Below are 15,833 nucleotides of genomic sequence, written 5' to 3' on the forward strand. Positions count from 1 at the left end.
GTTGGATTTACTTTTTTTTATTTTGGCAAGTATGGTTTTAATATCCAAGTACTATTTTTGCTTTCTGACTAGTTTTCATAGATTATGGATGTAATATTAAAATGATTCTGGTACCAATTCCAGGGGTGGGGGCAGGTTTCTTCCACAGAACCAAGCAATTGCACCTTGCTGGTGTCTGAGAATTCACCTCAACTCTAATGCTATCTACCTGGAGATTAGCATCAGATTCCACAGTTTAAGTGTTTAGTCCTACAAGACTCCCGTCCCACCCCCCCCCCACCCCCTCACCTCGCCACTTCAGTTGCAGTTTCCAAGCCTGGGTTGTCACCTGTATGTCTGACTGACTGGCTAGAGTGGAGGTTCCAACGAGCCCCCTTTTTGGACTTCAATTCAGACATCAGTCGAAAGTCTAGATTGTTACCTGTACTTCTGACCGACTGTCTATAAATCAGAGGTTCCCACAACTCCCTCCCTGGCTTCGATTAACTTTCTAGAGTGGCTCATAGAACTTAGAGAAACATTTTACTTACTAGATCACTCGTTTATTATAAAAGGATGTACCTTAGTAACAGCCAGATGGAAGAGATGCATACGGCAAGGTATGGGGAAAGGGCCCAAAGAAATTTTTTTGTTGTTATATTCCTACTAGGAGAATGCTTTATTCAATAACAAGACCTAGTAGTTGGTCTAATAATGACCATAGTTTTAAAAGTATGATAAGTCTTGGCCACGTTTTACAGACATCTGTAACAACTTGAAAGTTAAATGGAAAAGATGTGTTATTTCTTTTGGTAACAAAATCACACTTATACTACTGTGGATGGTTTCCTACATGTATATGAAGGAAATGCTAAATATCAGTTAGAGGATTAACTTTTTTCTATCCAAGTTGGTATATTCCCTGAATTCTTTCTTCAGGTCCCAGTAACAACTCTGCTTATAAAGCATTCTAAAAACTTTGATTAAAAAAATCTGAATTTCCCTGTTTAGCAAAGAAAGGCCCTCATGGTTTACTTTTGCCTACCTTTTTAGTCTAATCTCTACTTTTCCACACCAACCCATGGCCAGTCAGACCATGTCTACTTGCTTTTTCATGCCTCCATATCCTTACATACTCCCCATCCCTTGGAATGGCCTTCAGTTCGTCCCTAAATTCTTCTAGCTATGTCCTTCATCCTCTTACCCAGACTAGGAGGAGGTTCTCCCAGTCCTTCTCATCCCTCAGTCTGATTTAGATTCCCATATTGTATCATAATGGCCTTTCACTACTCTACTTTACTCGTTGGCTTTTAAGAGTAGGCACTTTGTTATGTTCATCTGTGTCAGTATCAAGAACCTACCCCATGGTAGGCACACACAGAAAAACGTGCATTGAAAACATGAAATTGTGTTTGTTGCTAGCCTTGACATCTTTTAGTAAGTTTGTTCTCTTCAATCTGAATTGATGTTTTTTCTCTTGCAAATCTCGTTATATTATTGTCAACATTACTTTCAAACTAATTCTCCGATCATTTCTTTTAGGTTAATTTTGTCTGCTTTCTCTGCCCTTCCCCGCTCATCCCCCCCCTGCCCTGGCAAACTGTATCTTACCCACAATCTTATATTTTGACAGTAGTTTTAACCCTGGCTGCATATTAGTAACACCTGGGGATCTTATAAACCATCTTCATGCCCTGGCTCCACTCCCAAACTGTAGTATCTGCCCTTATTAAAAGCTGCCCAGGGAATTGTAATGTGAAGCCATGACTGCAAACCATTATCTGATGAAAAAGTTAAAATCATCTTGAGACTTTCTGATGATAAGATGACAATATTAGGACATTGGCATGAATAGAAGACATGAGAAGGGAAAGACAAAACATATTGGTGAAGATAAACTTTTTACTTGAATTTCTATGGATAGAAGATCTTGATATTGATTGCGTCTGTCTCTTTTATAAAAACTAATACCAATGGTTGCATGTTGTGTGATTCCATTTATATAACATTTTGAAATGATACAATTTTAGAATGGAGGAGAGATTAAAGGGATCTAGGATTAGGTAAGAGGTGTGTGGTCAGAACAGGACAACACAGAAGATCCTTATAGTGATGGAGGTATTCAGTATTTCAGTATCTTCTCTGTGGTGGTGGATACATGAACTTACACAGTGATAAAATTGTACCAAACTGAAAATACACATTCACAAATGAGTAGAGTCAAACTGGGGAAATCAAAAAAAAAAAAAAAAAAAGAATGTTAAGTGAAAGGAAATTGAGTGAGGATAGAGTGTTTTAAAAGAAAAACAAAAGCCAGTTCAAACATGAATGGCACTCACTTCCTGTGCTTGGAGCCCAAGTCTAGTTTAGAGACAATGAAGAGCATCTCTTTTTAAAAGAGATTTCTTTTTTTGTTGTGGAAGACCTGTCTCATGAGCAGTCTATTTGAACCCATGAGAAGGAAGACTGGCTTCTTTTCCTAATACAGTTCAGCGAAAGTATAAAGAGCACTGGAGCCTGAGACCTAAGCCCTGGGTTCAAATTTAAACCCATTAAGCTCTGACCTTGGGCACATCACAAAATGATCTTATCCTGCTCCTTTTTATAAATGGGACTATTAATAACCTTATTCACATGACTGTTGTGAAGAATAAGTGTGATTTGATTTGTGACTAGGTATACAAATGCAAGTAATTGTTATGATTTTTCTCCAGAATTCATTGGTCCTTTCCCTTTTGTTTTTTATTCATCCTCCCTCAAGCTTAGGTACTCTATTCTTTCTGAGCGTGTTCTCAGTTTATCTCTCTGCTTCTCCCCCTACATGCCTTCCCTGGCATAATTCCATGTTGAACCTGTGCAGTACAGATCTCAGGAATGTGTGTGTGTGAACTCAGGGGAGAATATCTGCATAGTGCTCTAACCCACTTGTCCTTTCTACTTCTGTAGGGGAAACCCAAGAAGAAGCTTATTGACAGCAAGAACACGGTAACTGACTTTTAAAAGTTGAGAAATTCTTTCCATGTGCATAATGTATGACTGTGCACAGACTAAGCATGATACTTTATATGACCATTTTCAGTTTGGCTCAGCTTGAAGAATAATATAAAAATGTTTCCTATAGAAACACTATTCTGTGGCAACTTTTAGTAAACCAAGCTTGGGATTTACTTTTTTGTAACTACAGGTATATCATTTCAACGGATAATAATGGTGTTCTTGTTTGGCTATGTGAGAGAGATCCAAGTATTAATGAGATTTCAAGACTACTCTCATGTTAGATTCAAAGAAGAGGTCATGTTTTGGCCTTGACATACTTGGGGCACAGAGCTCTGCCCCCAATAGGACTGAGCAGAACTGCTTCCAGTTTGCCATGGAACTAAAAGTGTGCAAAATACCTGTGTCTCTTCATTTGAGCAGAGAGACAGGTCTTAGGGGAAGGACTGGGATGGCCTTGCCCAACTGAAGATTACAACCCAAACAAAAGCTCTTAACCCTGAACACACCCTCTGGTTTGAGACATTACATAACTCCCCTTTGTGCTGAATCTCTTTAAAAAGCAAAACGAGGGGGCCTGCCCCATGCTTGAGTCGTTAAGTTCATGCGCTCTGCTTCGGTGGCCCAGGGTTTCACCAGTTCGGATCCTGGGCGCGGACATGGCATCGCTCATCAGGCCATGCTGAGGCAGCATCCCACATAGCACAACTAGAAGGACCCACAACCGAAAATACACAACTATGTACTGGGGGGCTTTGGGAGAAAAAGGGAAAATAAAATCTTTAAAAACAAAAAGAGCAAAATGATAACAGTAAGGAAGAAACCTCCCATATCTGGCTTTTTTTACATTTAAGAATTAAGATAAACTTGGTTTCTCATCCAAAGCTTTTGAAGCATAAGTCTAATTTTTCTTAAGAAGAAAAACATATGATTGCCATTTAATTAAGGGAAAACTGAGAGAAATCATTGTTTCCAAATGAAAGTCACAATTTCTAAGTTTTCTCCAGTTTTTAGTAAGGAATGTGCTTCATAGAGTATACTATTATCAATTTGGAAATTAGAAAAAGAATCTTAATTGACAAGCATATTTGAAGATCAGTGGATTCTGTCATTTATTTTTTGGCACTTATTTGATATTGCCATCAGTAGGGGTTTTAGAGTGTAAGCAAATGAAGGGTGGCATATGGCTGACTATATGCTGGAGCGTGAAAAGGATTAAAATCATACAGAGTTCTTTGACCACAATGGAATTAGAAATCAATAACAATAGAAAATCTCCAAATATTTAGGAATTAGACAACACATTTCTAAATAATTCATGAATAAAGGAAGAAATCATGATGGAAATTAGAAAATATTTTGAATGATAATAAAAATATAACATTAAAATGTGTGGGATGCAGCTACCAGTAGTGTGTGTGTGCGAGAGAGGGGAATTTACAGCTTTAAATGCTTATATTAGAAAACAGAGGACTAAATCACTGATCAGTGTTCTATTTTATGAAGTTGGAAAAAGAAGAGTAACCCAAAGTAAGTAGAAGAAAGGAAATAATAAAGGGCAGAAATCAATTAAATAAAAGACAGACAATAAGGAAAATTAATAAAATCCAAAATTGTTCATAGATAAGATAGCAGAATGGATAAACTCTTGGGTAGACTGTTGTAGAAAAAAGAGAGAACATTAATTACCAGTATCAGCTAGGAAAGATGGACTATCACTATAGATCCTACAGACGTAAAAAGGATATTAATAGAATATTATTAACAACCTTATTCCACTATTTAACTTATATGAAATGTCTGAATTCCTTGTGGGGAAGAAACACTTAGCAAAAGTGACACAAGCTGAAATAGAAATTTTGAATAACCCTATACCTATTCAGAATATTGAATTTGAGGGTCCAGTGAGGGTCCAGCAGCAGTTAAGTTCGCATGTTCCACTTTGACGGCCCAGGGATCACTGGTTTGGATTCTGGGTGTGGACCGACACACTGCTTATCAAGCCATGCTGTGGCAGGCGTCCCACATGTAAAGTAGAGGAACTTGGGCACAGATGTTAGCTCAGGGCTAATCTTCCTAAAAAAAAAAAACAACAGAATATTGAATTTTAAATCTAAAACCTTCCTACAAAGAAAACTCCAGGCCCAGTAGTTTCACTAGTGAATTCCATCAAGCGGTTGAGGAAGAATAACACCAATCTTACACAAACTCTTTAAAAAATATTGGAAGGGACACTTCCCAATTCTTTTTATGATGCCAGCATAACTATGACACGAAAACCTGACAAAGACGTTAAAAAAAAGAATAAAATTACAGGTTAATATCTTCATGAACATAGACACAAAATTTCTTAAAAGAATATTGGCAAATAGAATCCACCAGTATATAAAAAGGATAATACATATGACTAAAGTGAAATTTTTCCCAGTAGTGCAAGGTTGGTTTAACATTTGAAAATTAGTCAATATAACTCGCCATATTAAACAAAGGAGAAAAACCAGGTGGTCATTTTATTAGATGCAAAAAAAAGCATCTGATGAAATTCAATACATGTTTATGAGTAGTAAAACTCTTAGTAAATCAGGAATAGAAGAGAATTTCATCAATCTGTTAAAGGTCTTCTTTGAAAAACCTATTTCTAACATCGTACTGAATGGTGAAATATTGAAGGCTTTCCCCCTATGATTAATGATAAGGCACAGTGTCCGCTCTTCACCACTTGTATTCCCTTTGTACTAGAGATCCTAAGCAGTACAATAAAGCAAGGGAGGAAAAAAAAGAAAGAAAAGGCATACAGATTGGAAAGGAAGAAGTTAAAATGTTTTTATTCTTAGATGACATGATTACGTTAGTAAAAAATCCTAAGGTATCTATAGAATAACTATAAGAACATACAAGTGCACTTAGCAAGATCTTAGGACACAGGGTCAATATACTAAAATCTGCTGTTTTTTTAATATACTAGCAGTAAATAATTGGAAAATGAAATTTAATGTTCCATTTACAATAGCATTTGAAAATATGAAATTCTTAGGGATAAGTTTAACAAAATATTTTCAATACTTATACAGTAGAAGCTACTAAGTATTACTGAAAGAGATTAAAGAAGGTATAAATAAGTGGAGAGATATGCTGTGTTCATGGATTAAAAGATTTGATATTGTAAATATCTATGCTCCTCAAACTAATCTAGTAGTATTTATTCTAGATTATTCTAGTAGATTTTTTTATAGAAATTGACCCACTGTTTTTAAAAAGTTTTGTATAGAAATGCAGAGGACTTCGAATATGCAACGTTGTCTTGAAGACTTAGAGTGCCTGACTTAAAGAAATGCTATAATGCTGTAGTCATCAGAACTGCGGCACTTTGAGCAATGGAACAGAATCAGGAGCCTAGAAATAGACCCACGTCTATCGTCATTCGACTTTAAACCAAAAGCCTAAAGTAATCTGATGGGAAAAGAAAACTTTTTAACAAGTGGGCCTGGAATTGGATATTATATTTTTAAAAATGAACCTCACCCCGTATCTCCCACAAAAATTAGAGATGATTCATAGACAAAAACATAAAAGCAATTACTCTAGAACTTCCAGAGGAAAATATCTTTGTGACTTTGAGCCTGGCAAAAGTTTTTAGACATGACACAGAAAGCAATAAGCAAAAAGGAAAAAATGATAATCTAGATTTCCTCAAAATTAGAAACTTTCATTGATCATAAGATACTGTTAAGAAAATAACCAGGCAACATCAACAGACGAATGGATAAAGAAGATGTGGTACATATATACAATGGAATACTACTCAGCTGTAAAACAGAACAAAATCATTCCATTTGCAATAACATGGATGGACCTTGAGGGAATTATGTTAAGTGTAATAAGCCAGCGAGAGAAGGATAATCTGTGTATGACTCCACTCATATGAGGAATTTAAAATTATGGACTAAGAACAGTTTAGTGGATACCAAGGGAAAGGTGGGGTGGGGGGTGGGCACAAAGGGTGAAGTGGTGCACCTACAAGATGACTGACAAACATTAATGTACAACTGAAATTTCACAAGATTCTAACCTATCATTAACTCAATAAAAAAAAAATAAAATAAAAAAAAGAGAATAACCAGGCAAGCCATAGACTGAGAGAACATATTCATCAAACACATCTGTCCAGGGTCTGATATCTAGGAAATAGAATGGACTCCTACAACTGAATAATTAAAAGACAATCCAATTACAAGTGGGTAAAATATTTGGTCGCTTCAAAAGGAAGATATGTGAATAGCCAATATGCTTATGAAAATGTACTTAACAACACTGGTTATCAGAGAATGGCAAATTAAAATCATGAGATACCACTAAATGTCCAGCAGAATGGCTAAAATTATATCAAATCATCATGTTGTATACTTTAAATATCTTACAGTTTGTCAATTAAACCTCAGTAAAGCTGGAAAAAAAATGACAATCAAATGGTGAGGATGTGGAGCTAATGGAACTCTGATAAATTGTCACTGGCAGCATAAACTGGTACATGTACTTTCGAAAGTCTGGCAGTCTGTTAGAAAGCCTAGAAAATTCCACTCTGAGATCTTTACTCAGAAGAAATGAAAAATTTAGCTGTAAAATGACTTGTACAAAATGCTCATGGCAGCTTTATTCATAATATTCCAAAACTGGAAACAACCTAGATGTCCAGCAAGAGGAGAGTAGGTGGACTGTGGATTATTGATATAGTAGACTAACCCTCAGCAATTAAAAAGGATAAATAGTGATACACGCAACATGGATGAATCTCAAAAACAAGCTGAATGAAAGGAGACTTACCCAAAAGAGGTCATACTGTATCATTCCATTTTTATGAACTTCTGGAACAGGCAAACCTAATATGTGATGAAGCAGTTGGGAAAGGTGGTTTCCTTTAGGAGTGTGAGGGAGGGATTGACTGGGAAGGGGTGTGAGAACTTTCTGAGGGGATAGTAATGTTAGAGTTTGGGTTATGCAGCTCTAGGCATTTCTCAAAACTCAACAAATGGACATTTAATATTTGGGTATTTCACTGTGTGGAGTTTTTAGCTCACCAAAAAAAAAAACCCTCCCAAAGCCAAACAACAACAACCCAAAGCCCTATAAAACAAATATTAAAGTCCAAATACTAATAATACGTATGTTGAAGTGTTTAGGAACAAAGCGCACTGATGTCTGTGTGCAACTTCGAAATGCTTTAAAAATTAGATGAATTGATGGATGGATAGAAGAATGGAAGATTGGATATATATGTGATCAAACACATATAGTAAAATATTCATTGTAGAAACTAGGTGGTGAATATATGGATGTTCACTGTACAAATCTTTAAACTTTCTTGTTTAAGTATTTTCGTAATAAAACATTGGAAAGATAAAATGAAATAGATGTAGCTAAAAGGCATTACAACTTTTTTATAGGGAATTCAGTTGTTTATCAATTCAAAGACATTTATGGTATGACAGCTGTGTGCTGGGCAGTCTCAAGCATCACTGATCCAGTGGTCAACAGGACATGCTTGCCCTCATAGAACTGTCATTCCGTTGATCAGATTCACGCTTTCCCAGCAGTCCCTGCCACCATCTCTTGTACTAGTTAAGATTTTTTGTCTATTCAGGGATTCTTAGAAGCTCTTAGTTGTTATTTAAAAATATCAGATGTGTTTTATTTTCTTTATTATTTAATTGCCTAGAAATCTCTTTATTTTCACAACTGTGCAGGGGACGGAGTGTGTAGTTGTTGGGACTATGATATGCTGGGTTTGAAGTGTTTTTAAAGTTCACTAATTTGCTTCCTGTTTCTGCCCCGAATGTCATAACCTTCCCTGTTCTTGGCTCAATTTCCTCCTCTAGGGAGAAGGCCTCCAAAAGATTTACTATCCAACCCATCTACCCAGAAATCCCCAAAAGTCCTAAATAGACCAAAAAACACAGCCTTTCCTTCATTCCCAGAGATTGTAAACTCCCAGAGGAACGAGGATGATTCCTTAACCTCAAAGGGAATACACTTTGAGTTCTAGAGAGTTCAAGAGGGAGAAAGTTCAGAGCCAACCAGTTAGATCTTGAGTTCTGAGTATACAGAGTTGGCTGCTTTCAGACACTAACGTGGATACATCTTTTCTGACAATGACCAAGAACCTTCACTCCCTTTGGTGACCTTGTTATCTCTGCCTCCTCTGTACTTTGCCCACTCTTTGTCTGGATTGGGCCTGATACCTCTCACTTCCCTAATTTGGGATTTATGTTACTTTGACTAATGCCTAGTGTAGCTGTTGCCATCCCCTTTCCCCATCCCATTTCCCATTCATGACCTGATTGAATTTGGCCTTGTCCTACCTCTGCTGCCTTCCCTTGTCTGTGCCTCTGACTCAAACTCCTGACCTGTACTCAACACCTGGAGTGTCTCTGCCACCTCTCCCCACCTCCTCCTGTAACTGAGTATGCTCTAAGGGAGGAGTTCCTCATGTTGGAATGCTTAAGACGTAGTGTGTCCCAAGGTCTTAGTAACTTTTCACTAAGACACTTTCCGTCTGAGTCTCCTCAGCTCTGTGCTACCATATTCACAGGTTACCAGCCATTCTTCCCCTCATTTCAACCTCTGCTAAATCTTTGTTTAGTCTCCTCAGCTCTGTGCTACCATATTCACAGGTTATCAGCCGTTCTTCCCCTCATTTCAACCTCTGCTAAATCTTTGTTTATTAAATATTGTATACATTCAGAAGAATATTTGTTTGATTCTAAGTTTTAATGAATAGCAATAAAGAAACACCTCTAGCCACCATCCAGCCTAAGAATGAAAATGTTACCAGTGTCTCCCAGTCATTCTTAAGGTATTAGGCATTGGGTAGCACTTTATGATCTCTGCAATAAACAGTCAGCTGGTATTACTGAATACTTAAACATACTTAAACGTTGTCTTCAGATATGTTTTTGTTCAGAACATTTAACAAATTCAGATAGGCCATTAGTGAAGTTTTAGTGTAGATTCCAGTATTCTCATTTATCTGTCAAATCTTTTAGAATTCACTAGAGTGACCATGCCCAGTCTGTCATCATTACAGAATTCTGTCATAATAAAGGAGAGAATTTTCTAAAGGCTGTAGCTACCATATTGTTTTTTCCTAGAATGGCTGCTGATGGAGCACCAGAATTGAAAGTCGAGAGTATGAATTCAAAGGCAAAGCTGCATGCTGCTCTTTATGAGAGGAAGCTCCTGTCTTTGGAGGTGCGAAAACGTAGACGTCGGAGTGGCAGATTGAGGGCAATGAGGCCAAAATACCCAGGTACCTGCTGGTGAGCTTTCACCAAACTCTATTACCCAGATCCTGCCAGACTGAGTTAATCAGCTTCTTAATTAATACTTAGTGAATCAGAACCTTACTGATCACGTATACTTAATTTTTTTGTGTAGGCTTTTTCCTCTGAAACTTAATTTGAAAAGGATGGTAAATTTTTAAATCTTCCACTCTATAATATTTGTATTGAAGAATATCTGAAGCACACACATTTGGCTTTTGTTCTTATTCCAGCATCACATAACTTGCTGATACTTTAGAAATAATATTAGCTTCAGTTTAATGGAATCCTAAGCATTATTGTTCAGGTCTTTCGTGATTAAATATTAAGTCCAGTTCATCCTTTGATATTGCCGAATGACGTAAATGTTTTAAACATGAACAGACAAGGGGGAATTTCTTTCTCTTCCAGATTCTCCCCTGTTATCGGTCTGTTTGTCACTGACTGATTGACTGACTTCCTTTTTTTCTCCCTCCTTCCCTGGTTTGTTTAGCACCTGTATCAGATGCATTAGTCACTGGTGTTTCACTGGTGAATTAAAAAAATATGGTCCTTGTCCTCATAGACCTTCCAAGGCAGTGCAGTAGAAGGATGATGAATAAACATAGGATAGAAAGATATTCCCTTGCTCTTTGGGCCTCCGTGAAAGGTGCCCTTCAAAAAACCCCTAATACCCTCTAGAGATTGCTCTGTGAAGATAGTTTTTGTCTTAAGTCGTGAGACAGCCATTGGTATTATGATGAGAAACGTCTCTAATAAAGATCATTAGTAGGTCTTTAGACTATATAAGATTGGAGAGTAACATGTGTATGCTGTTAATTTTACATATTTGTGGTCTTAGTTAGAGAAATGGGTTTTTACCAAAAAGATAAAAGGAAGGTATTGGGAGAGTGGAAACTTTAATCCTTTTTTCAGCAACATTCGTGATTCTTCGCATTTAGTGATTACTCATCCAGCTGAAATGAATGTTAAAGCTGAGACAGAGAGTGAAGAGGAGGAAGAAGTTGCTTTAGACAATGAAGATGAAGAACAGGAAGCTTCCCAGGAGGAGTCTGCAGGGTCCCTTGGAGAAAATCAAGCCAAATACACACCCTCATTGACCGTTATGGTAGAACATTCACCCAAAGAAAATGCCGTGAAAGTTCCTGAATGGAATAATAAAGGTGAACAGTGCTGCAAAATTGAGACTCAGGAGTCAGAGCCTAAATTCAACCTGATGCAGATTCTGCAAGATAATGGCAATCTTAGGTATGTACCTTTTGTAATTATCATAGTAAAATTGATAACAACTAAATTGTACAGTGTACCAGGTACTGTGCTGGTGTCTTTTCAGCCATTTTTCAATTCTTAATCACAGCAGTCCTGTGAATAATGACTGTGGTTTGATATTATTGTTAATAAGGAAACTGAGCCTTAGAGAGGTTACTTGTCCAAGGTATAGAGCTGTGATACAAACCCAGGTCTCACTGGCCCTACAAATAATTGCTGGGTTTTAGTGTCAGTCACTAAGAGCAAGGAGACAAGCTTGAGACAAGGAGCTCAGGAAGCTCATGGTTTAGTATGGGGACACTTAAAGAGCGGGGCTATGACCCTAATATGGACAAAGTGCTCTGAGGATACAGTAAAAGGAGTGATTGGTCTTGCTTGGGAAGATTAGAGAGACATTAGGGAAGAGATGATGTTTGAACCAGACTTTGATTGATGAGTAGGGCTTCAGGAGGTTTGGGAGGTGACAGCTAAGTGTGGGAGTGCTAGTGGAGGAAATAAAGGCACAGAGGTGTGATAGTACACTCATTCATCCCGTCCCTTCACAAGTATTTATTGAGCACTGCTCTGGGTCAGCAATTATGCTAAGCTGTATGCTGTCAGCAGTGGAGACCAAGACAGGCTCGTGGAGCTTATGATCTAGTGGGGAAGACTGACAGTACACAAAGAACAAGATAGTTTCAGGCAGTAAGAAGTGCTCTGAAGACAATAAACAGGGTGTAATGTTAGAGTGTAATTAGGCAGAGGGTTTCTTTAGATTGTGGTGTTCGGGCACGAAGAGGTAACCTTTGAGGTGAGTCTTGAATGATGAGGCGGAGCTAAGTCGTGAATATCAGGGGGCAGAATATTGCAGGCAGAACAGCAAGTATAGTGGCCCTGAAATTGAAATGAGGTTGGCGAGTTTGAGAAATACAGATTAGCGTGGTGGAGTTACATGGAGAGAAGGGTGTGGTAAGAAATGAGACTAAGAAGTTGGATGTCATTTGATCCTAAAGGCCTTCAGGAGGAACCTGGACTTTATTTTCTAGATGGATAATTTTTAAGCAGATGAATGATATGGTCAGATTTTGAATTGGAAAGTAAATTCTGGTTGCGTTGTGGGTTAGTGATTGACAAGAGGAGAACTAAAGGCAGAGAGGTGTGTTAGGGGGTGTTAGAATAGTCCAGAGCCAGGAAAATGAAGGCCTTGACCAGAGCAGTGGCTATAGGAATGGAGAGAATGGGACGGACTTAATGAAATTTGCAAGTTAAATTGACAGGGCTTGGTCTCTGTAGATGTAAAAACTCCAAGAGACTGAATTTTCCAAATTTGGCAACTTGGTGATGCCATGAGTCAGTATGAGGAGGAGAGGAGTTGATTTCATCATATATATAATGCTTTTCATTGGGACACCGTGAGGTGGAAGTGCTTTGGGATAAAGACGTCCAGTAGATAGGTGAAAATACAGCTTTGAAGGCAGAGTTGAACAGTATTATACAGTTGGTAGTTACAAACTTCAGAGTGGATAAGCTTGTCCAATTCAGTTTAGTTCAGCAAGCTTAGACAAGGAGAAAAAGAAGAGAATTGAGCCCTGGGGAAAACCAGTGTTTAATAGTAAAGAGACCAAGAAATAGCAGTTAGAGGGGTAGACATAAAACTGGGAGGGAGTACTATGGTAAAAGCTACAAGATGAGAGTTTCAAGCTGTAGAGTGCTTCAGACAGCCCAGAGTTAGGATGGGGAATGAAAAGAGACTCCTGCCTTTGGGACCTGGGATGGACTTTAGTGGGTGGAAGAGAAATTCCAAGTTGAAGAAATAAGAAAGCAAGTGTCAGCTTTTTCAGAGGGGTTGTCGATGAAAGGAAGGTGAGAATGCATGAGAGAGGAAGCTAAGAGAGAAAAGATTTTTTAAGGCAGGGATTCTGGAGCTTGTTTATAGACTAGGGGAAGGATTTGATGGCAAGAGGATTAGAGATGCAGAAATGGATATATTGAAAAAGAAGGGTCCTAAAGGGAGGTGGAAAGAGGCCAGTGGAGGGGTATCTCTTCCTGTAAGTCAGAAAGAAAGCACTGGAGGATGAATGCAGTAGTTAGAAGTTAAAGGGGAGGGAAATTTAGGTATTTGTGCGTGATGCCTTTGTTTCCTAAGTTAAAGGTCAGTTCTTATGCTGCAAGGGTGGAGGGCGATCGTGGGGTCTGGGGGTTGGAGGAATAGAGTTAAGCTTTGGAACAGTGTCTTGGAGAAAGAGAATAGCACATTGAACTGTGTCAGGAGACCTAGGCTCTGGCTTCTTAGTACTTACCAACTGGCTGTGTGATCATGGGCAAGTCAAGAGAGCTTCTCTATGTCTCAGTTTCCTTTTCTGTTAAGCGAAAGTATGGGGTTAGACAAGTGTCTTTCAAACACTTGTCTTTGTGTGCTTTCTGGAGGGGAAGAAAGATTCCACTGAATTGGAATAGAGCATTTGAAAACCACTGGACTGTATTCTAAGGTCCTTTCCAGCAACAACATTCTGCTTAGCTGTTATAGAAATAAATTATTTCTTCATAAATTTTATGGATCTCACTTTCAGTGAGTAAACTGTTGTAATTGCAGGGTGTGTTAATGTAAGTCAGTGGTTTTCAGACTGGGTTTCCTGGAGCCGCCTGTCATTCTCTGGGACATCTCAGTGTTACTGAGAGGTCTGGGGGAGGTCCATGGCAAGGATTTGAGGCTCCAGGCCCCAGTCCCATAGTTGTATATTTTGTATACCAAGGATCCACGTAGGCTTTTATTGTTTAAAAATAGATTACTTCAGTATAGATCATTCTAGTTTGCATTCTTTCATCTTTTTTTGGTTTGTTTGTTACAAATGACTAGCTGACCAATGTGTCCACTAACTGAGAGACAACTTTAGGATGAACCTTCTGCAGATCTCTTTGATAAGGTTTATAGAAATGGAAAACTCAATCCTTGCTCATTTGACTTGCAACCAAATGATGATTGAAATCTCAACTTCCAAGCAATAATTCCCTCATCTAAAAATCCTTCTTGTTTTAGTATTAGAGAGCTATTCAATAAAATTATTCTGTTACATTTGGAGGTGTCTGACGCATGCCATTTCTAGCTCAGTATATTACAAGTGAATTTGTTGACCAAAATTGAGAATCTTTTTCAATTATTTTGACTTGAAAATAATTTGTTGTGGAGGTAAAACTTATGGGAATAGTTGAGGGGAAAGGGGTATATCATCTTGAGTAAACAATAATATAATCGTTGTCCTTGCTGAGAAACATTTGAAAATATACATTTATTTCTTCAAAATCGTATTGTGCTCCCATAAACTACCTCTGTTAGTAACAGAGATGTAGCCTTACTTACATTTCATGCTCTAAAGATCTTCTGTTTTAAACTCTCCAAAGCAAATCTACTTCCCAACCTGATTGCCCTCCCTCCAGTCCCTTCAGCACACACGTAGAAGCTAGACCTAGACCCGCTGAGGATTTCCAGTTTACTCTGGACGAGTCCTTCATCCTAGCCTTGGAGGAACAGTGAGGAGAAAGCATTCAGTGATTGCATGTGCGAGGACTGTAAACAAAGTTTGTGTTGGGCCCTAATCTTCGCTGATGTAATTTTGGCTGGAGTGTCAGAAGGCCGATCAGCTGAAGTAATAACCATAATCTCTCTTGAAGGAAAACAGATCTGCTACAGTTAGCAGCTGAAGTGAAAATCATCAGTGCCTCTCTCATACTTCTGTCTTCCCCACTATAGCTTCTCAGATTTCCCTGTTTCTAACCTGGACCACCAGGCAGAAATCAGCTGGGTTCTTCAGTGATGTCACTGAGGTGCTTTTTACTATATGTGAGGATTTCTTTTTCCCACTGAACATCTGGGCTCGTCCTAGCCCGTCAGTTCTACGCCAAACCCTGTTGGACCTCACTCATTTGTTCTGGGCTCCAGCCACTCCCGTCTTGTAGTTAAGAAAAGCATGGCCTTAAAATTTGGTCTCCAAAGTTCCTTTGTAGGATTTATCTGTTTCCTGCTTTGGAGGCTTTTGCACACCAGAAATATTAGTTGCCATAGCAAAGCCATACTTTTGCACTAACTGATAAGTATGTTCTTAAGGGCCTCCAAGGCAGAAAAATCCTTCCACATTAATACAAAAGTTCTTCTGAAGATTCAGTACTTTTTCTGTCCATTCCCCCAAGAAAGTTGTTAAAAAGTTCAGAGATAAGTTATAATAGAGGGAAACCTGATTTTTCTATTCTTGTTTGATTTTTTCCCCCATGGTAATAATGAGAAAATAAATAGGATTCTCC

At 38.2% G+C, this 15,833-nt stretch overlaps 1 protein-coding gene across 26 annotated transcripts in view; it reads left to right on the top strand.

Annotated features, from left to right (window-relative positions):
* TTLL5 (tubulin tyrosine ligase like 5) overlaps positions 1–15,833 on the top strand; it is a 279,445-nt gene that overhangs the window by 89,666 nt on the left and 173,946 nt on the right. For 21 of the 26 annotated variants that reach the window (XR_011504698.1, XR_011504700.1, XR_011504699.1 and 18 more), the window contains 3 exons: positions 2,926–2,964; positions 10,119–10,276; positions 11,231–11,537. Coding sequence is in view for 23 of the 26 variants with exons in the window: in XM_044774056.2 (XP_044629991.1) it covers positions 2,926–2,964; positions 10,119–10,276; positions 11,231–11,537 (504 nt within the window). In the remaining 3 variants the exon portion in view is untranslated. The remainder of the gene's footprint in view (positions 1–2,925; positions 2,965–10,118; positions 10,277–11,230; positions 11,538–15,833) is intronic. The other 5 variants (XM_044774057.2, XM_070514097.1, XM_070514092.1 and 2 more) reach the window with 1 other exon arrangement.

Source organism: Equus asinus, chromosome 7 (assembly GCF_041296235.1).
Source record: "Equus asinus isolate D_3611 breed Donkey chromosome 7, EquAss-T2T_v2, whole genome shotgun sequence".
NCBI lineage: Eukaryota > Metazoa > Chordata > Mammalia > Perissodactyla > Equidae > Equus > Equus asinus.